The sequence below is a fragment of the Mercenaria mercenaria genome, chromosome 10 (assembly GCF_021730395.1).
Source record: "Mercenaria mercenaria strain notata chromosome 10, MADL_Memer_1, whole genome shotgun sequence".
Lineage (NCBI taxonomy): Eukaryota > Metazoa > Mollusca > Bivalvia > Venerida > Veneridae > Mercenaria > Mercenaria mercenaria.
In genome coordinates, this window is record NC_069370.1 from 7,789,922 (window position 1) to 7,812,654 (window position 22,733).

General features: G+C 33.8%; 2 protein-coding genes across 2 annotated transcripts; one reads left to right on the forward strand and one right to left on the reverse strand.

The window, feature by feature from the left end:
• Positions 1-3,058: 3,058 nt before the first annotated feature.
• On the reverse strand, positions 3,059-8,473 carry LOC123559990 (uncharacterized). Its single transcript, XM_045352179.2, has 4 exons — positions 7,985-8,473; positions 7,178-7,269; positions 5,936-6,012; positions 3,059-5,624 (listed from the first exon to the last, which is right to left on the reverse strand). The coding sequence occupies exons 1-4, from the start codon at positions 8,150-8,152 to the stop codon at positions 4,006-4,008; spliced, it is 1,956 nt and encodes a 651-aa protein (XP_045208114.2). The 5' UTR covers positions 8,153-8,473; the 3' UTR covers positions 3,059-4,005.
• A 3,543-nt stretch (positions 8,474-12,016) lies between these two features.
• Positions 12,017-22,662, forward strand: LOC123561006 (neurotrypsin-like). Its single transcript, XM_053552224.1, has 9 exons — positions 12,017-12,161; positions 12,769-12,872; positions 14,087-14,252; positions 16,569-16,723; positions 17,391-17,559; positions 18,071-18,249; positions 19,002-19,124; positions 20,731-20,884; positions 21,734-22,662. The coding sequence occupies exons 2-9, from the start codon at positions 12,821-12,823 to the stop codon at positions 21,948-21,950; spliced, it is 1,215 nt and encodes a 404-aa protein (XP_053408199.1). The 5' UTR covers positions 12,017-12,161; positions 12,769-12,820; the 3' UTR covers positions 21,951-22,662.
• The last annotated feature ends 71 nt before the right edge of the window (positions 22,663-22,733 follow it).

Genomic DNA, 22,733 nt, shown 5'->3' on the forward strand with positions numbered 1-22,733 from the left:
TAAAAAGATATTGACATTTATTTGGAGCAACAAAAAGCCACGAACCGATTATATACAAAAAGCAACATTTACAACAGTATTTAATTTGAAAGAAAAAGGTAAATTAAATACTGATCTGAAACTGCCGATTACATGCCTAAATGATAAGTACTTGACAAGCATTATAAACGGATTATACTTGTATCGTTAGAAGCAATCATTGTAGATCTGCATATATCATTTCTGCCATGGTGGTAATAAATGTTTTGTACAGATAACATACGGAATAAACTTGGAACGTTTTCCAACAGCGAATTTCTGCCAAATACTTTGCAATAGAAATGTATGAACGACATTATTGGATCCAAAACTCTTTGGCCTAGGACCTCATCAAGTCTGTTGCGAATGATCTCGGTGTCTGACTCTGATTCGGTTGCCTCTTACTGCTGTAGATTGGAAACTTCGCTTTGGGTGTAATATTACTTCATGGGAGTTGATCATTCAGTTGTTTAGGAAAGCAGTCATCGCCTTGGAACTGAACATATATGAGCCGTGCCATGATAAAACCAACATAGTGAGTTTGCGACCAGCATTGATCCAGACTAGCCTGCGCATCCGCGCAGTCTGGTCAGGATCCATGCTGTTCGCTGATGGTTTCTCTAATAACAATAGTCTTTGAAAGCGCACAGCATGGATCCATGCTGGTCGCAAACCCACTATGTTAGTTTTCTCATGGCACGGCTCAATCATACAGATGGGCATCCGGAGTAGAACTCCGCCGTTGCAAGCCGGTTGTGTCGCCATGAAGCCTGAATTGTGTCCGTTTAACTTAAAAATCCAAGAATATAAGATGTGCATTGATATGGAGCACCTTCTACAAATACGTATTTTTATTCTTCTGTAATCTTATTTTACATTTTCCCCGGGAAATTGAACTACATATTTTATTCTGGCTGTCAGTTCGGTCTATCACCACTTGGCCAAGGTGTACGTATTCTCTTTGTAGCATTTTTGTAGCATTTCTTAGAGACATTCATTTCTACTTTTCTTCAGTCGAATATTTCTTATGGAAGCTTATGTTCGCCTCTGATTGAACCCACACAGCACTGAGGTGAGGTAGTGTATACAGACAAAGATAGACGTATAGATATACCATTTACCGCAAGTATACAATTACACAGCAACATATTTCGGCAGTTTTATCTTAAATCTAAGCTCTCTACTGATTAAAAAGATACTGACAAATATACACTTATAAACGTAAACAAAGTCTGGTTAAAGCGTTGGTTCAATAAGTAGATCATGTCCAAATTGTAGTTTCAGAGTACAAGAATATAACAATCTTTTACTGGTTCAAGACGCGCCTTGAGGGTAACTGTTTAGGCGGTAATGAGGCTCTGCTGAAGTAACAAGAATGCTTTTTGAGTACTATGTTGTTACAGTACCTTAGAAATTTACGCCTTTATTCATAAACTTATTCATAAATCCCCGGGTGTAAGACGAGTATATCCAGAATCAAAAAAAAAAAAAAAAAAAAAAAAAAAAAAAAACAACAGGAGAAATGTCTGTCCGGCACATACCTTTAGCAGGGTTCGGGCAAGTATTTGGTAATCCAAGCAGACATGTTCAGATGAACACAACCCGTTTAACAGCCTCTTAAATAATGTAATTTGTTTACATAGACACGAGTTCTTTAAATACAGTGGAGAACAACAGCATCTGTATGCCGTATATCGTGCCTATGTTGTGTATGCTTGTCGAGGACAGCTGTTTTAAATGCATGTGCTGGTCGAAAACGTAAAGAGTTCAAAAAGAGAAGGTCCATGTCGGTAATCAATGCGCTTTTCTGAGACCTATTTTATTATCTTATACATATCACACGGGTACTAATCAGTGCCTGCGGTACCGCCTGTGCCGATGGGGAATGAAGACAATTCGCTTCCGGTACCCCAGGTACTTTGCCAATGTTTACAGCACAAGCGAGATCGGTCAATAAGGTTGTTCAAAAAATATTTTGCAAAATCTCAAAAAGGCGGATGAAGGGAAGAAACTAAAATATCTTTATTCCATTTTCTTGAAATAGAAGCGCTGCATCTGACCAAAATAACATCATTTTGGCGTGATGATACGAGGTCGAGTTATTGGAATTTAGTCAGTTTTGGACCAAATTTATGCCCCGATACTTTTAGAAGTACCTGCGGTTTGGTTCAGCGAAAAGAAATGAGTCTAAACGGTCGCTGATGTGAAAATATTCACGTTTCATTCCGAAATTATTTGTCCATGCGTTTCTAGGAAATTGATCATTGCCATTAAATCTAGCATGGATATGTATATAAGATACATAAGATACCTCTACACCCCGATACATTCCCCGATTTTTGAAAAAATGCTTCATGCAGTAACAAAATGTCAAAAATGAAAACAATCACTCACCGATCTCGCTCTCGCCTGATATGGATTTCTTCGACAGCGTATATCCCGTATCCTGTCACAAACAAGCTGTGTAACTAATAATATTGACGTCCAAATTTCATATCGGGTTTATGATGTCTTTGTAGTCTGGTTCCCGTCGTACTGCAAACAGTACGATAACATAGTGAAAGGGGAAGGAACTCCAGACTAATGTCTTTGTGACATCAGTTTCATGTATCTCGTCGCGGTTAGAAGTTCTTTGACGACGATATTTTCAGTTTTACTCAGGCTTAAGAACAAATTCGTAACATTTATATTATAATATTAAGTATAAATGCGTATCTAATAAAAATATTATTAGATTTGCATCTAGAAATATGCACTCGTTCTTTCGCGGAATAATACTGCACTCTTAAAGTCGCGCAATATTTCCGCTGCTGAACTCGTACATATTTTTCCATACAAATCTAAAAATCTAATAACCTATAATCAGTTTATACTCCATTAGATTATTGTTTCATATTTGAAGTGTGACCTTACTTGTGGCGCCAGTTCCATGTGTGTAATTACATTAAACAATTCATTAAAGACGATAGTTTTTTAATTCATCCAGTCTAAACAGCAGGTTAACTAATCAAAACGAAGTTGTAATACTTGTAGTGTCGTGTTCTTTTTTTTTTTTTTTTTTTTTTTTAAATAGGTTCACATCGAGAAGTTATGCACGCTCATTTTTTACAGACGCTCCTTAAGTCGTGAAATATTTCCGCTGTAGAACTAGTGCATTAAATAAACCTATAATATTGCAGGGCACCGGTATTTGTCAGTTCATCATATATCTGACCAGGTTATGGGATAGTTTATCTATAAGAATGAATAACAAACAACTCTAATTAGACATTTGCAGGTTCAGGTATGTTTTCATAAACTTAACCCTTAGCCTGCTAAATTTCTAAAATGGACTGGTCCATCATTCAATTTGGGCAGTACCATTTATTATTTGAAGGGGTGTTTATTGAAAATATACTGACTGAATAGCGAACAGTGTAGACCATGATCAGCCTGCACGGATGTGCAGGCTGATCTTGGTCTGCACTGGTCGCAAAGGCAGAATAACTCACCGCCAGCAGGATAAAGGCTAAGTTTACACAAAGTTGTTTTTATCATGAACACATTCTCTCTGACATTTCGATAATATCATTTTTACATTTTTTGTGTAACTTTATCTGATAAACTATAGTTAGCAAACATTCAAAACAAAGATTTCAGTTAACAAGCATTCAAAATACAGATAAGAGATAAGAATAAATTTACAAAACATGACATAAAGTCATTATTGCATTTCTAAATAAGTCAACCGTATCGTTTAAATGCACACTCAAATACTTTTAGCTGTTTCTTCTGTTTCATGTTCTGAATAGCATTTATCATTTAATTCCATTTTAACTGAAAGAACATGACAAGCCTGTGGTTGTACTGTTTTCCAAATCTCTGATCTCCTAGATGTGAGTTTAGTAAGCTATATTCTTTTCTTTCATGGTTCTATTTAAGTAGCATATTTTTTCATATCAAGTTAAATGTAAAATAACTTTAAATTTTGGATACTAGCTAACATGGTTATCCACTTTCAGACAGGTCTTCAGTGTGGCCAGCAATAAAGAAAGTGTCAGTTTCAGCTTTTGTCTGCAGACCTGTTATCAGTTCCTTGGTGTACATTTTACATCGAGGCACAGTTTCACTGCTGTTACTGAAGCTATAGGCAGAACAATATGCGTCGACAATACACATGTCTTTGCATTTTAGCAAATCTGCATTCTTATTGTCTTCATTTTCGAGGGCGCGTTCTGCACCAGTAATTGATACATTGCTTAATTTCATTTGCGCATTCATTTTCTCAGGAAAAATGTTACTTTGCCAGATAGTATTTGGTTCTTCCGTCTGTACAGCTGATGTAGAATTACTCGTTCCCTTTACTAGATAACATTTCTTGTAGCCGTTGTCTTTGCTCAAACAAGACATACAATATGTAATTGCGTGGCAATGAAATTCTTGCAGACATGTGTCTATACAACCGGCGAGCGATACGACAGCCACTTCCTGGTAGTGTCCCAACAACTTTGTGTTTTCCAACACAACTCCTGCACCCAAACTTTCACATGATTCAAGTTTACCAGCACTTTGGAGGAATAAACAATATTGTAGCTTCATGTTTATTATATTGTAATGTATTTTCTGATAATCTATATTGAGATGATTCATATATTCATCTGTGAAAAGATTTTCGATGGAGGAAAGCTTATATTCGGTTGGTATCGGGTTTGTCTGGACCTGTGAAGCCCATGTTAACGCGTTTCCATCCTCTGGTGGGCTAGCCCCAACTGGTATTATTTTAGTTTTCACATTGTCAGAAATCTCGGCAGCCAATTTTCGTTGCTCGTAAGAAACACTTAAATTTCCTGATAAACTTTTTTTCCCGGTGTAACTAGCCATCAAATCTACATCAACTCCTCTTTCTCGCAGGCTTTCATAAAACTTATAAGACATTCTATGTTCATAGGTATACCTTGCTCCAAATGTTACCTCAGTTGCGAAGTGTGTACCGTAAATATCAAAAAAATTAAAGTACTTCTCTGGATCTAAACCAGCTTTATCAAGTTTGTAAATCGACTTCATAAAACCGTCGTCGAACTTCGGAGCATTTTCTCGAACCAGCTTACTATAATAATACTTGCACTTTGCTGTAGAATACACATAAACTGATTTACCGGACGATATCTTAGAAGATGTTTGTCTATAACCAACGCTTGCAGAAAAACTAAGTCCCCATGAACTACCTCTTTCGCCTGTCTTCTTACTTACTACTTTCGGCGCAACATTTGAAACTTTTCCGCCTTTACCTACTTTGCTGCTTGGACTATATTCCCCTTCTATGCTTGTGTATACTTCCAGTGCTTCCGAGAATTCATACTGTGATTGTACTGTTTTGGAGGACAGAGATAACATGCATGAAATGTCTGGTGCAACCACAAGTCCGTTCGGTACAAAGAAACGACAGTCAGCCGACAAACGACCAGAGGAATAGTCGGCAAAGAATATTGGATATGTGAACCCAGGGTCATGACCGTTCGAGAAAGGGAATCCCTTCAACACATTATACCCAAACAAGGCGTAGTCAATGTCTGGAAAAGCTTGTTTGAAATGAGGCCCTTTGCAATGCTGATAGGCGTGCCTTGAACCTAAACGTAGAAAATAAGGAAATATACAATTATACAATGCTTAAAAACTTGCAAATAATCTTCTCTCTGCTGAAAAAAGCATTCAAAGGTTTCCTGAATGGATTATCGTAAATAAAAGCTTATGTTATTATTTTTCACTTCTTTAAATGCCAGTGTTGTCATCTTTATCAAATGTTATGTGTCTGTGTTTCACATAGATCAAGTGTAAATGATATATATACAATTTAGTGTCGTATTTTTAATAGATATTCTGCAGAAAAACGTTGAAATTAAAAGTAAAACAATTTGTCGCTAACAACTGATATACTTACCTATTTCTATTTCTATGTTATAACCGGGATCGTCTTTACTTTTCTCTGCCGTTGCAGTAACCAATGACTCTAGTGTTCTGAAATATTTAAAAACAAAGCAGTTCAGTTTTATCTGTATTAATCCTACTTACAGCCATGACAATTATGTTAATGCATAGACTTGTAATGACAATCGGCAACTTTCGCTCGTTTCCGTATTCTCCGTATGTGAGTTCGGTAGTTTCCGCTTGTTACGAATAATATTTTTGTTATGATCGAAGGTTGCCGAAATCCCGTACGGAGGATACGTAGTCGCACGAGAATTGAAGAGATCTGATGACAGATTTATATATGCTGCAGTTGAAATATAATTTTACCACGACCCAATTTGTTTTCCTATTAGTTACCAGTTGAAAGCTGTTAACCGGTTCTGTTTACTTACCATATACCTCTATATGAGCCGCGCCATGGGAAAACCAACATAGTGGCTTTGCGACCAGCATGGATCCAGACCAGCCTGCGCATCCGCGCAGTCTGGTCAGGCTCCATGCTGTTCGCTTTTAAAGCCTATTGGAATTGGAGAAACTGTTAGCGAACAGCATGGATCCTGACCAGACTGCGCAGATGCGCAGGCTGGTCTGGATCCATGCTGGTCGCAAACCCACTATGTTGGTTTTCCCATGGCGCGGCTCATATATTTTAATTCAGTATCAATTATAATGAGTTTTTCATAACAAAACTTCTCTTTAGTTTGCGTAGAAAACCTGAACTTTATCATGCTACGTATTGCAATGCAGTTATCAGAATAAAGTAAATTATTAATCTGAATATATAATAATTTAAAATTATTTACACAGTGTTCAGTATTGAAATGTGCAAATCGACACTTTGATCCTTAAATCTTAGGAGATATAGGCTGTATATTCTGATTTTTTTTGAAATCTTGTTTCCTGACTTACAAGTTGAAAAATAAAACATATTACTGTTTGTTGTAAATTTTGCGTTCATTATATATGTATTATTTTGCCCAAATTGGATGGATTGACTCCTAAATATACGCTCATACATGTAACAGGAAGTTTAAATATTAAAGAGACAATTATTTTGTTTTCAATGACAAAGGGAACATAAATAACGGTTGATGCTGGGATAGGCTTTGTAAACCTCTGTTGTACAGAGGTTAATTTAAACAATACCACATGTTTATCTGCTTTTTTTTCATTTTTTATCGATGCGAAAAAAGATGAAGAAATGTTGGCTTACCTGTCTTGTTTAGTTTGTGTTAGCGTGTAGGCAAGGATGGCCCCAACAACAATCAGAAATATTATCAGATATTTCAGCACTGTCTTCATATCCTGAACAATACAAAGAAACACCTTATTGTAACAATATTTATTTCCGTGTGTTAAATATATGTAAATATTTTATTATATATAATCATTGTTGGATTTCTAGTTATAAGGGGACAAGTAGATAGCGCATCCTTCTGGCAGTTACATTTAATGTGCCCTTTACACAGACAAACAGTCTTGATAATAATGAAATTATACACATATTACGACAAAAAGAGAACTATGGTCCAATGGCTACTTTAAGGATACATTACACAATCTTGGTCTAAACTAAAGCAAATGTTTAAAAAAAGAAACATAAACCTTTGCGATAATAATAATTTCTGCTCGGTTAAAAAATCTCATAATAAAGTAGTCGGTATAATTGTAAACCACAAGCTCAGTATCACCATCAGTTTATGCCTGACGTCTGTAGGTTTTATTTTGATCCTTTCAGTGTCTGTACGACTTGATTACAGCTACACTCCACGAAAGCGTTAAGCTGAACGCTTTGAATCAACAATGGTACTGCATCCTGAAAATCTACCTTTGGTAAAATACTGCTTGGTACTAAACTCCACGGGTCTCGAACCTATGTCTATTTGAGCAGTGGACACATAAACCGTAAAACCAGTACTCGCCGCGTCGCCTTTGAAAGAGCCAAGTATATATAATACAACACAAAGGAGCAAAAGCTTAAGAATAAAATTTAAAAAACAGGATCTTTGAAGGTACTCACAAGTTTATGGCATCTAGTTTCAGACGAACTATGATACATTGATTCACGTATCTCCCGGCGTTCTTGCAGACGCGGTAAAATCTCACTATGATCCCTTAATGGGATAGTATCAACGGTAATATCCTGCGGGTTCAGTATGGTTGCCATGCCGACAAAACTCTTTTTCATTCAATGTTTCATCTAAGATTTTTTTTTAATTCACAAACAGTTGTAAAATATCACAATAAAATGACAAATATAAAGCAAAGTAAACACAAAAAACTACGACGTAAAATTTTGCAAAGATTTCTTCATTCTTTTCTTTTGTAACTATACAAGGAAGTCTGTCCGCTAACGAATATTTACCTTGGTTTTCATAAACAAGGAAAGTATTGTCAGAGTGTTGATAGTTTCACGCGTATGTCCAACCGGAAGCAAAATGTCATAATTTACAGCAACATTAACAACAAACTAAAAACCTTGAAATATTCATTCTTCCGGCTCCTGTCTCCGATTTGTGCTGAAGAGTTTAATTAAGTCGAAATAATAAATAAATTACTACAGAAAAGCTGAAAAAAAATGTGGCATTAAAATGAAGTCGTAGACATCATAATATTACGTGTCAATAGTGCGCAAAATTAGTAGTATTCATCTTCAAACTATGTGATTTTGATAATTTTGAAATGACATTAAACAGCCATTGTCTGCCGAAATATTTTTCATGAATTGATCTGTGGGCCAAGGCCAAAAACATGAAAGTCATAACCAAGAAATTAGGAAAAGGTTCATCTACAACATGATGTTATACTATCCTTCGGGAGAGTTTTAAGGGCGGATGTCTGAGCAACGTGTCAGTAAAATTTAATGACGATTTTAAAAAACTTAGATGCCTAACAATGAAATTTAGCCTTATATTTTGGATGCTGAAATGACATTACTTATCATAGATCTTATCTTTTATTGCCTAAAATAATTAATGATTTTCTTTGATGCTACTTTATGTATTATATACCGAGAAAAATGTAAAACGTTGGAGTTGATATACCCAACCCACCACATTAGTACGTAATATGCGGGCAAACGTCTAATCCTTTATAATGAAACAATACCATTATGTTTGCAATGAAGAAGACAAAATAAGTTAATAATTTATTAAAAAAAATTGATACCTTTGCAGCCTTATGTCAGTCGGCTAAAACATAAGTCAGTTGAACTATCAACAAAATACGTTACTAGTATTTGGTTACAAAGACTGTTTAAATTAAGATAGCCACCATTTTCCAAATTCGATCACCCATGTACATATGGAACAAATGCTTATAGCTATAACAGAAATCACGTGATATTCATTTAAATATGTTACAGTTGATTTAACAGCTCACAAAATGACCACTTAAGTTACATATACAAATACTGACGAGCTTCAAATGTTCATATTTTCATTATTTTAGACAAATCAAATGACATTTATCTAAATAATTTGCATTTCAAGGGAACGAATAATTTGTTTATTGAGATAAACTTAATAAAGATACCGTCATTTTCAAAATGGCCACCAGAAATAAGTCCACAAACATACATTGCATTTGGATAAGATAAGTATAACTATAGATCTTACTGCCTCAATATTTGTAGTCAACATTTAATTTTGTTAAAATAATTTCCATTGAAAACTACGCTGACAATTTGAGCTATTGCTTTTGCTTGAATCAAGATGACACCATTTTCAAAATGCATTCCTAAAAAGACATTTAAATGACATAATTTACAAATGTTGCTTTTATTTCCTTTAAACCTAAAGATAACCTAAAGATATTACTCTCAATTGTCATTCAAAACGAATTCATATTTGTATTAGGAAACTCATTTGACAGTCAACTGAAAGGATCATTGTTCAAACAGTTATGTTTTCTTTTTTCAAACTCAAATTGATTTAAACTGTGTGTTGCATTTCTGAGTGTCACAATTCAGTTGAATTTTTACGACCTTTTTTAAAAGACAAATCACTATATGATCACACGTACGAAAATGAGCATATTCAGTTCCAAATCTCTCAAAGCAGTTTATGCAGATATATATTTTAAATACTTTTTGGGTGGTACTTGAACGTTTGAAATAAATGTTAAGATGTATCACAATTACAAATTCCTTCAATATCCTCCAAGAAAAAACTTTTAATAGTTTTTTTTTTACGTAGGCCTCTGAAATAGTGACAAACAATTATAAATACATACATAATAATGCATTTGATTATAGACAGGTATTATAGAGTTTCACAGTTATAAATCGAGCATGTCCTTGAGTCAAAAATGAGCCGTGTCGTGGGAAAACCAACATAGTGGCTTTGTGACCAGCATGGATCCAACAAAAGGTTAATTTTTCTCTTTGTACATTTTGTTCTGTATTTTAACTCCTAATAAGGGAAGACAATTATCAATTGTGTACGATCCCTGTGATCAAAAGTATCCATTTATGCACAAATGAGCCGTGCCATGTGAAAACCAACATAGTGGCTTTGCGCATCCGCGCAGTCTGGTCAGGATCCATGCTGTTCGCTAACGGTTTCTCTAATTGCTATAGGCTTTGAAAGTGAACAGCATGGATCCTGACCAGAATGCACGAATGTGCAGGCTGGTCTGGATTCATGCTGGTAGCAAAGCCACTATGTTGGTTTTCTCATGGCTCGGCTCAAATATATGTCGCGTAAGATCTGTATGTTGTTTGGTATTATGACTAATGCTATTAGTACTGTTATAATTGATATTTTTGCAAATGATATTTAAAGTAACGTATGTTTCAAACCATTAGGATGTAGATCTATAAAAGAGCTTCATGAAACTATTTTGTAAATGCTCCTATGTTTATAATGAATGAAATTACCTGTGTATATTTTTGTTGGGTTTAACAAATCAAATCGACATAATTGTAGGTCATACAGCGACTTTCAAGCTTTTGATGATGAAAGAAGACTTCAGTCCAGATATTCCTCCGGGAATTAGTTTAAGACACTTAAATTGGAAATCTTCACTAATCTCCCGCAGACCATCCAGACGGCTTCCTCACATGACAATTCTCTACATTACAAGTGTCGTTTCGAACCCGCAGGCTGTGGAGAGGGGGCAAGTGATTCGAAACTAGCGACCTTAGACACCAGACAACTGAGGCACCTTATAGGATATATAACATATATTATATGAAAACATAAAAGAACAGTTATCAAGTCCGTTGATTTTTGTGCATAAATTTTAATTTATCAATCTTTACTGCTCAAAGGGAAGAAACTCAAAAATTATTTCATGTGATGTTTATAACAAGTAACCTTTACAATATGAATTGTTGCACATGTTTTATCTATTGCAATTACCATTGATAACTAAAGGATATCATGTTGCACATGTTTTACCTATTGAAATTGCCATTGATTCCACCAATAGTTTTTGTTTTCACATGTTTTATTCATTGCAATCTCTATTGATACCAACAATATGAATTGTTACACACGTTTTATTCATTGCAGTCGCCATTGATACCAACAGTATGTATTGTTACACATGTTTTATCCATTGTAGCCGCCATTGATACCAACAGTATGTATTGTTGCACATGTTTTATCCATTGTAGCCGCCATTGATACCAACAGTATGTATTGTTGTATGTGTTTTATCCATTGTAATCGCCATTGATACCAACAGTATGTATTGTTGTATGTGTTTTATCCATTTCAATCGCGGTATGTATTGGTGTTCATGTTTTATCGATTACAGTCGCTATTGATAACATTGTTATTGCTATACTATTATTATATTAGATTTATATAGCGCCCTTTTCATGATAAACACGTTCAAAGGCGCTTTACATTAATATTTTTATAAAATGATGTATAACAAATCAAACAGAAAACTATTTGAAATTTTGTATGAAATTGGAGGTCGTCTTTTTAACACAAACTTTAAGTATAATTAGAGTTGAAAAACCTGGGAGATATAATTCAGCGTTTTGAAATTTGATACTTTTAATGCGAATAACAATCTTTAAATTGTTGAATATATTTGTGATCTTCCCATGTAAGAATTTACAGTAAAGAAAGAAGTCAGAAAATATGGATATACATTACATGACTTGATCATTATATATTATTACAGCATTTTGAATTACAAGTATTGCCGAATGTAGGATTGGCCAAGAGGGAAGTAAAACGGTACGTGATTTTATTTTATTTTTCACATTTTTCCCCAAAATTATTATAAAGATTTTTCCTTACATCGCATGTATTTTATAGTGCAGTCATTAGCTGGCAAATTATCACGATTAAATATAATCAGTTTAATGTTTTGTCAGAGTCGGGACAGAACTTAGTAGATAAGGTATAAATCTGTGATATATACTACTGCACGTCGTTAAATCGAAATTTTTGTTACTAACATTGAAATGTATTGTTCAATTGAACAATTTGTGCAGATCATTAAATAACTTAATGGTCCGCGATGTATACCAGTGTACACCATAATAGCAGTAAATGTTATAATTAACATTGAAATGTATTTGAAAATAAAACAATCTGTGCAGATCATAAAATAACCTAGTGGTATGCACGTCGGAAAAGCTGATTTTTTTTTGTAACTAACATTGAAATGTATTGGTAAATAAAACAATTTGTGCCGGTCATAAAATAATTTAGTGGTCTGTGATACATACCAGTGCACATTAGATTATCCGTTTTGTAATTAACATTGGAATTTATTTTTATCTTAAACAATTTGTGCGGATCATGATCATGATGACTGTATCCATTATTCTCATTCCAGACTCTATCAGTTGTCATAAAAAACGATAAGTTGCAGTATTCGTCGGAAGAAGATGTTTTTTATGTGTATCGCTTTCGGCATTATCACTGAATCTGTTTTCTCTGGTAAGAAATTAGATAAAATGCTTTTTTAGAAATCAGATAAATTTATGCGTAAACTAAATACATTCTGAACTAATAACCTTCTAAATATCACCCTACCATTAATATGTCTTACTAAAACCCCATGTTGCGGTAGACTACATGGCGATACTGGTCGTAACTTGTATTTGAATATTATTTTCTAATTTGGTAGGTTTATTCTTATTGCGTTCAGTTTTAGATCCCTGAGATTGTATCGATACAGTGCCATGACTAAGCATTAGGTTATAAATGAAATGTGTAGATGACTAAGCTTAAATTTACTTATTTCACATGTATTTGTTCATAAAAGTGAACAGGAAGTTTCACACTTCGACGATTTATCATAAAAAGGACTTTATATAAATTTAGCGTTGGTATGTTCTTTCAACGAAAATAATGAAGCAGATTTAGTGAAAGATCACTTTACGTTTAATAGCAGTAACCAGTTAGAAGATTTTAACGGTCAACAGAGCTGAAAAGTTACAAGTCTTTAAATATTTTGGATTCAATTACCTTGTTTTGCGTAAGTTTGCGGTGTTATTTTACACCTCGATCATGTTCAATTCTCGCTTTAAAATTGAAAAATCTTTATAAAATACAGTAGCGAATATTACAAACACAATGTACCTCGATGTGTTAAAAATACAATTACAATTTACTTAGTTTATAAAATAAAGCTAAAAAATACTTTTAAAGAAATGAAAATCCAGAGCAACTTTCATAAAAAAATGCGTTTCCGGGGGATGCATAAACAGAGAATTTTGCACGTTTACGTGACCTTTATGCCATGATTAAAAATAAAGCGCAAGCAAAAATAAAAACTGACAAAAGCTGTATTTTTATCCGGAAGACAAATTACAATTTCACAACTAATATGCGATAATCGTTTAGTCTGTTCCTCCTATATATGTTTCATTCTACGAAACAAAAATAAAACAAAATTTTTTTGTTTACATGTCTGTGAAATTTAGTCTTGCATTTAAAATAAGAGATAAACATAAAACGTGTAGCATCAACTAATATTTCAGTCACTTGTCCCTTTGGGTCTCCCAAGCGAAGTCCCTCTTTCTACTTCAATCAATTTTTTTAATTATTTGTGCATCTCAAAAATATGATGAAGGCATGCTCTTACTTTAACCTAAGAATAATTACCGATCTGACTTATAAATGTATTAATTCATCATCATCTATACCAGTAAATGCTCAAGCTACAGACATAAGACTCGGCAATGAAACGGGACTTGAGTTGAAGCCATACGAAGGTCGTATAGAAGTGTTTATAGATGGTGAATGGGGATCGATTGGACGACATGGAGTGGATAACGTAACAGCAAAGATTGTGTGTAAAATTCTTGGATACGGGTAAGGAGAAATTCCAATTTTGATTTAAATATATACTGTAATACATATGTATATGTCTGGTCAAACAACGGAAAATTATAATATATAAATCAGAAACAAAGCGCAGAAGCAAACGAAATTAATGTTCACTTTTGGATAATTTAAATCCACGAACAGAAATCAAGTATAAACTGGGGACCATACGCCAGTTTTCATGGAGTTGCACTCTGTGTATCATTAAAGGTTTCATGAGCATTACCGTATGAATACATCTGTTGGTGTGTCAGAATTATAATTTCGGTAGCTGTTATATGTGTGTGTTGAGTTCTGCTCTACCCGAGGCAAGAGGGCGTGAAAGGTAGCTTGTCTTTCCACTACCGTCCATGAACATGCTCAATCAAACCGAGCCAGCAAAATTTTCATTTATGTCGTGTTGGGTGACCTGTGGATTTCCATTTTTTAGCTCACCAGTCACAAAGTGACAAGGTGAGCTTTTGTGATCGCGCGGCGTCCGTCGTCCGTCCGTCCATGCGTCTGTAAACTTTTGCTTGTGACCACTCTAGAGGTCACATTTTTCATGGGATCTTTATGAAAGTTTGTCAGAATGTTTATCTTGATGATATCTAGGTCAGATTTGAAACTGGGTTAAATGCGGTTCAAAACTAGGTCGGTAGGTGTAAAAATAGAAAAACCTTGTGACCTCTCTAGAGGCCATATTTTTCAATAGATCTTCATAAAAATTGGTCAGAGTGTTTATCTTAATTATATCTAGACCAAGTTTGAAACTGGGTTAGGTGCAGTTAAAAACTAGGTCAGTAGGTCAAATAATAGAAAAACCTTGTGGCCTCTTTAGAGGCCATATTTTCCATGGGATCTGATCTGTATGAAAGTTAGTCTGAATATTTATCTTGATAATATCTAGATCAAGTTTGAAACTGGGTCACGTGTGGTCAAAAACTAGGTCAGTAGGTCTAAAAATAGAAAAATCTTGTGACCTCTCTAGAGGCCATATTTGTCAAGGGATCTTCATGGAATTGGTCAGAATGTTCACCTTGATGACATCTAGATCAAGTTTGAAAATGGGTCATGTGCGTTAAAAACTAGATCAGTAGGTCTAAAAATAAAAAAACCTTGTGACCTCTTTATAGGCCATACTTTTCATGAGATCTTCATGAAAGTTGGTCAGAATGTTCACCTTGATGATATCTAGGTCAAGTTTGAAACTGGGACACATGCGGTTAAAAACTAGGTCAGTAGGTCTAAAAATTGAAAAACCTTGTGACCTCTCTAGAGGCCATATTTTTTATGAAATCTTCATGAAAATTGGTGAGAATGTTTACCTTGATGATAACTAGGTCAGGTTTAAAACTGGGTCAAGTGCCTTTAAAAACTAGGTCATTAGGTCAAATAATAGAAAAACCTTGTGACCTCTCTAGAGGCCATATTTTTCAATGGATTTTCATGAAAATTGGTCAGAATTTTTATCTTGATAATATCTGGGTCAAGTTCAAAACTGGGTTACATCAGCTCAAAAACTAGGTTGTTATGTCAAAAAATAGGGACAGGTGAGCGATTCAGGACAATGATGGTTCTCTTGTTTTTCTGTTATGTTGATATTATAAATTGTAAGTTCTGTCAGATCGTGTAACGAAATGTCCATAAAAGCATAAGCTTTTTAATTTGATGGACAATAACAGTTTCTCATTTTCCTTTAGCTTAAATGTGTACAAATGAAAGATGAATATGATTATTGAGGGAAGAACTTAACGCAATAGAACAAATTGTCATACATGATAATTGTGTCACATGAGAAAATGTTTTATGTCTTATAAAATAAATTCAGATCTACTATTTGAGCTGAAATTTAGATTAATGTTATTTCTACCATATCATATATCATATATGAAAACTACATAGAAAAAACTTTAACATTTTAATACCATGAAATTTGATATTACAATGATTTGACTTATCACTAAGTTTTTAGCCATAAAGTTACTTCATTCTGTCTATTAACTGGTGTCATACAGGTGTATAGTTTAATGCAGGGAAGGATTTTTTTGTCATTGATTGATCTCTAGTACTATGGTACTACCTACCAATATGGCTGAAGAATACAGTATAACACGTATTTCTCGTTCAAATTGTTTTCCGTATTGTGGATAAAGCCTTTGCGAGAGCACGTGGAATTGTATAGAAATACTTAACTTTAGAGAGAATTGATTTAAAGGCAAAACTGCATTAATGAATAAACATTGTGTGTGGTGTTATCAAAGTAAATATCAAGATTTCTTTTGACTAAAAGGTTGTAGAAATATACCAATATCTAATTTGTAGATATATTGGTTTTCGAGTGGAAAGGTTCCAATACACTGGCAGGCGAAGACTCTCACGGCTAAAGTGTGCTGGACATGAGACTTCTATATTAGAATGCCAGCAGGAAGTCGGTTCACCGCATGGAGCGTTTGATGCACCAGGGGTTCACTGTTTCGGTAAATCCTGTTCCGGCATATATAATCTAGCAATATAAACTTTACAGTAAGAGAATAATCAACGACAAAACATTTTGAGAACAAATCCATCACAAAACTTATAATGATACTTTTTCAACCAATCACATGTCAGGCATGTTGTTTACAATATTTTAATATATATTCATGTAGAGAGTACAACATGTAAATTTTAGGCTTTTTGCCGCGAAGAGCAATATTGATAAAACGGTACAAAACGTTATCCGACAGAGGCAATGAAGAACAATATTCAGCATTAAGAAACCGCTTCCTTATTTCCGGGTCTTGATACGTACGATTTCAATTTTCATAGTCTCTTTCTTATAACTAAATAGAAATTTAATGTAGCTCGTAGGCCTCAATTCTTGCTAACAATATTTAGTATTTGAATCATAACGTTCAAATTTAAGGTTCTATAGGAATGAAAATATTAAATAAAATATAAATTTTCTGAAAAGCTGCATTTAGATGTATGGTAATGCGTGTATGGCGCTTGCATACACAATGTGTAAGTGCATTCACATAAGTAACAAAAAACGTAATTCGTGTCCTGCATGTTCTTGTATATACTCTTTGATTTCCAAAGTAATAAGCATGTCCGTGTATATTTTGATAAACAACTGCTTACTCACGTGTTTCTATTTCTTAGACCATGTTTTTACCGAAGTTCGTCTGTCTGGTGGCAAAAAGGCTACAGAAGGAATGGTTCAAGTGAAAATGGATGGCAGATGGGGACGTGTGTGCAGTTATGATCAATCAAGCGGCACCATACCAGTCCCAACTGTGTTCTTAGCTATTTGCCGGACACTTGGATTTCAGTAAGCTTACCCTTCTATGTATATCTTATATCTAGTCCTTATGTACTTGAGCTAACCTAGAAATATTGAATATTTGATTTCTCTGCAATAATATTAACAGTAAAACTGAGGATATTAAGACGTCTGATTTCAATAAGGGTGCAAGGATTCAGGAGATAAGGTTAAGTGATATTAGAGTAGAAATTGTCATGCGTATGCTACATGTTTATTTATTTATTTATTTATTTCAATACCCGACCCTTTTTAATAGAAAGTTTTGCTTAAAAACAATTAACTTTGGTAAAAAAATGCTCGTTTGTAATGAATTTATAGTAAAGACGAAAACTTGTTGATCTAATCTTTGTTACAAAGATAACTTTTATAATCATGTTTATCTCATTGAAAATTGTAATCACTGAAATATTGGTTTAAAAAGGAAGTATATATTTTAAAGATGGGGCGCTACTGTAGTAATACATCGAAGAATATCCTTTCATCATCATTACATTAAGGTTTCTTGATTTAATTGCAGGAATTACGATTTGCAGAATAGTTTTAAAGGTGCCGACTATGATGGAGTGGAATTAAGCTGGTTAGATTTACATTACGTGTCTTGTACCGGGGAAGAAACACATTTCAATCAGTGCACATTTGAAGATGTCACGATGTATCAACCTAGATGTTATGTAAACCTGGTCATAGGCTGCATAAGTAAGACAATATTGCCTAATGGTGTGTCTAATAAACATAATTGGCCTTTGTTCAGCCCACTGTATGGGGGTAACTATGTTCACAACTTCCTATGTTCCTGATAATATAATTAAGGTACTGCACTCACTCATAATAATAATCGTAAATTTCCGTTCGATTACGTAATATTCGTAAGTACTTTCGGCATTCTCCGGGTTTTAACGGAAAGGTGCACTTCCTACGTAAAATGGCGAAATGTCAAAAAAGAACATATAGTTGGATTATTTTCTAAATTTTTCAAGATATCATCACATGTATTTCGGACAAATGTAAATACAAAGCAAGCAATACAATTAACCTTTTAGACATGCATCATATAGAGGATATTACATGAGTGTCTTTTCATATTGAATTTATTAAACGAGTTGAATAAAATAATAAAATGCGAGGCTCTGTCGAGCATTTTATCAATTTTATTCAACGAGTTTAATAAATTCAATGTGGAAAGTAACAAATGTAATATTCTTTTTATCACATGCTAGCCTTTTTTGTCGAAACATCAAAAATTCGACTTTCTTTTTTAATATAAACAAGACAATTTGACCGACGTCGCCTATATTATAAATGACGTCGACGTCAAAGCTTTATTACACTAGTGTATTATCATTTTTTATTTAATGGCTTTATTACACTCCCGTGACGTCAAACATGTGATAAAACAGTATAATAAATGAAACTTTGTATTTGACTAAAATAGATGATTCCTCTTTCAGCCACGCTATCACAGTACTGCTCTTCCGACGATATTTGTGCAGGTGTCGACAATGCATTCTGTTTAGACAATAAATGTGCCTGTAAAGAAGGTTATATCCAAACTGGACCACGGCAATGTTCAGGTGTATTGCTGTTTCCATTTGTGTCGTATAGAACACCTTAAATGTCTTAGCATGATAATTATTAGTTCGTCATGTACCTTTTGCAATAAATCATAATTTGATATGTAGATAAAGCATGTTGTTGTGTACATCCACTAGACTAACTTTGTCCGGTACATAATTTAGTGTGTGGTATGCAATTGATAATTCGTTATGTACATGTTCTAGTATATTCAGTACAAATTATAATTTGTTATGTAGATAAAACAGTTTATTATGTACATTAATTAGTTAATCCAGTATGTTATTTGGTTTGTGTTGTGCATTTTGTTGATTGTTCTGTACCATTAATAGTTCAATATATTGGAAAATATACATGACGAACTATTAATTGTACAGAACAAACTGCTAAGTGCAAAACACAAAATAACAAACGTACCGGACAAACTAATAAATGTACATAACAAACTGCTTCATCTAAAACACAAATTATGATTTGTATCAAATACATTGGAAAATGTATCAATTGGACAGCACAAACTAAGAAATGTACTGGATAAACTAGTCTACGTGAAACCGCATAATAAATTATCATTTCTACCGAACATATGCACATAACAGACTATTGATTGAACAGAACAAATTAAACAAAATGCACAACACAGACTAAGAAATGTATCGGACAAACGAGAAAATATACATATCAAACTAGTTTATCTGCATAAAAATTATAATTTGTTTCAAATATAAATTGAAAATTGCACATGACAAAGTATTAATTGTACTAACAAAATAGCAAAAGCACAACACAATTTTGAATGACTGCTTAATAAAATAAAAAGTATAATATCAAGGCAGTCTAAGCGTTCCATAATGTCGCACAGTTTAGCTAATTATACTTTTGTATATCTGTAATCTAGGTCATAATGCAGTAATAATGATCATAAATTTATGCTAAGAAGATGATATATTAAGAATACATAGTATATACAAAACACATTTCCAATATGACCTTTGTATGTAAATGTAAACACACCGTAAAGTAACAGCAGTACAACTTATCACGACCACACAAAAAAAAACTCGATTTGAGAACATCAAATCATAGTTTAAACCAATTTTTTGATGGTGAAGATCAAAACGGATTTGAAACGACTGTATTATTTTTCACTGGATTTAACGATATTTAAAAAAAAACAACAACAAAAAAAAAACAAACAGGAATTGTATTTTCTCCGGACGGTAAACTACAATTGATTGTGTGTGGGTTTTTTTTCGGCTGCTCTATTTAGATGTTGAAAAGATCGTTATCCCAACATTTATTCTTATATTCTGATACTCGTAAATGGCAAATCACTTTTTTTGCAAGCTACCATAAATTTGTAAATACAGGAATTGAATATTATGTTTTGTGCATTTATACGGAAATAAGTCACATCTTTTGATTTATTGGGAGAAATACTGCATTTCCCTTTCCCAATCATTATAATAGTCTTCTCCAGTTTTCTTACATAGCCGTCCATGTTATTTCCTGTTACTGGTAAATAGTTTGTTTCAATTATATTCTTATATGTACTTAACCTTTTCCATACATTTTGTATGAATAAAGGCATTTTTTCTGTTTCAGCTGCATTTACATTTCGCCTTTTTAAAACATCTGAATTATATGATGAAGGACTTGTTGAAGTGTATACCAGTGGGAACTGGAGCTTAGTTAGCGGAGGCCATTTAACTTTTAATGATGCAACCGCAAAAGTATTGTGCCAAACACTTGGCTATGGGTAAGTGAGACTAATAGTTACGTTTTCAAGTCCTCGGCAAAAGATATTATCTTCATGCTAATGTGTAAGAGCCTAATGTTAATTATTGATTGAGATGCATTTTATTTTACTAAGTTCCCGGGTTTTATTTTTCTTATATGAAATAATTGTAAGAAAACCCATTGAGTACACAGAACTGAACCAAACAAAATACATGTATTAGTAATTTAGTTTGTTCCTGAGAGGTAATGAATAGTGCAATTGTCCTCATGCCCCGAAGCATCAACTAAGATTGTTTAAGAATGTGATTGTTTGACTACTGTTGTACAGTGGACGAAAACATGTTAGTTTTGAAGTAAAAAGTATATTTCTGGAGTAAGTTCTTCACTTTATCTATTTCTTACTGTTGTAATACAAATTAAGATGCTTCCAGATATCTAGGTACATAATTAAACTAAATAATGATGAAAAACACAGGTCGCCAAAAACGACATAAACAAAACTGACTGACCGTGTTCATTGACGGTAGTGGAGTGGAAATGCAAACTACTCTAGTGACCCTCTAGCCCCGATCTGGTTGCACCCGAACACTTGCACATTATAAGAACTTGAGTACAATTTAGAGATACATCGAAAATACATATAAAACGAATTTTACGAATTAATGTATTGTTTTCAAAAAAGTAATACATGTAATTAGTTATTTAAATTAAAACTGTTGTTTCAATGATCAAAGGTTTTATAATCAGTTACAATGATCATACTTTCTCGGACAGTCCGGAATATGATATTTTTCCTATTAACAATAAAATCTTGATTTCATATAATTTGGTTATTTTCTCGTTAAATGTTATTCTTTCTTCTGGATAGATTTGTAGGTTTCAGCACTTGGATGTATTATTACTCCGGACTTAATTACACTGGGTATTTGGCATATAAAGTTTTCCAATGTGATGGCTCGCCACCTGATGCTACAGAGTGTTTCGATAATATTTGGTACGAAATGAGTTTATCAGATGGAACATCAGTGACACGCTTACACTGCTACGGTAATTTCTCTGTCCATTTTCTGCCGATTATTTTATGAAATATTAATACAATTCAGAAAGACGACTTTCAGAGTCTGGGTTAGCACAATAAAGGTTAATTTATTTTAACTCAGATAATAAAATCCTTCACAATAGTTAAATAAAGTGATGAAAGATATGAGTTGATATGATCTAAGATATATTAAAATAAAAAAAAAGATGACTTGCTACGAGTTTTATTTCATATTCTTTATCAGGAAAAACATTTATTTTCCTAGAAAATAGTGGTTTCTTTCGACATTTCAAACCCGTTTGTACGAAAACAGACATTTTAGACAAATAAAGTTATACAAATGTATTTTAGGAAATTGGATAAGAGCTTATGCATCAAATACTTCTCTGTTTGGGATTCAGAATAGCTTGTGTGGTAACTGATCACAAATATATTTGATATTAAAGAAGTTTTTGCAATGTTTAAAATTTCATAATATCTACAGTGGTTGGCAAGAAAGTGAGTCATCAAAAAGGCCGCCAAGCAGGTGCTTGTTTTGTCAAACACGAATTAAACTGTTAAGACTTTCTCACAAAACAATTACCTAGACAAGTCAAATGGTTTATCGCGGCCAGAAATTTGTACAAACCGGACAGAAGTTGCGAAATTGTCATTTGTGCAGGAATGAAGCGTTTACCATAATGTCCAGTACTGGACAGGTATAGTGACCATGCACGGACACAGCCAATTTTCTCAGAGGGGGCCGATCCCCTGCCCCCCCCCCCCCAACCCGCCCTGGAAATTTTGCAATTTGGCACTTCATTGTTTGCATTCTGGGACAGTTTTATGG

What these genes read in the sequence shown, in the direction of transcription:
- LOC123561006 (XM_053552224.1), top strand. Translation starts at nt 12,821, where the DNA reads ATGTTTTTTATGTGTATCGCTTTCGGCATTATCACTGAATCTGTTTTC. An exon ending in TGTAAAATTCTTGGATACGG is followed by an intron (nt 14,253 to 16,568) that starts GTAAGGAGAAAT and finishes TCTAATTTGTAG; the next exon opens with ATATATTGGTTTTCGAGTGG. An exon ending in TGCCAAACACTTGGCTATGG is followed by an intron (nt 20,885 to 21,733) that starts GTAAGTGAGACT and finishes TCTTCTGGATAG; the next exon opens with ATTTGTAGGTTTCAGCACTT.
- LOC123559990 (XM_045352179.2), bottom strand. Translation starts at nt 8,152, where the DNA reads ATGAAAAAGAGTTTTGTCGGCATGGCAACCATACTGAACCCGCAGGAT. An exon ending in AAACTAGATGCCATAAACTT is followed by an intron (nt 7,270 to 7,984) that starts GTGAGTACCTTC and finishes TGTATTGTTCAG; the next exon opens with GATATGAAGACAGTGCTGAA. An exon ending in TAACATAGAAATAGAAATAG is followed by an intron (nt 5,625 to 5,935) that starts GTAAGTATATCA and finishes TTCTACGTTTAG; the next exon opens with GTTCAAGGCACGCCTATCAG.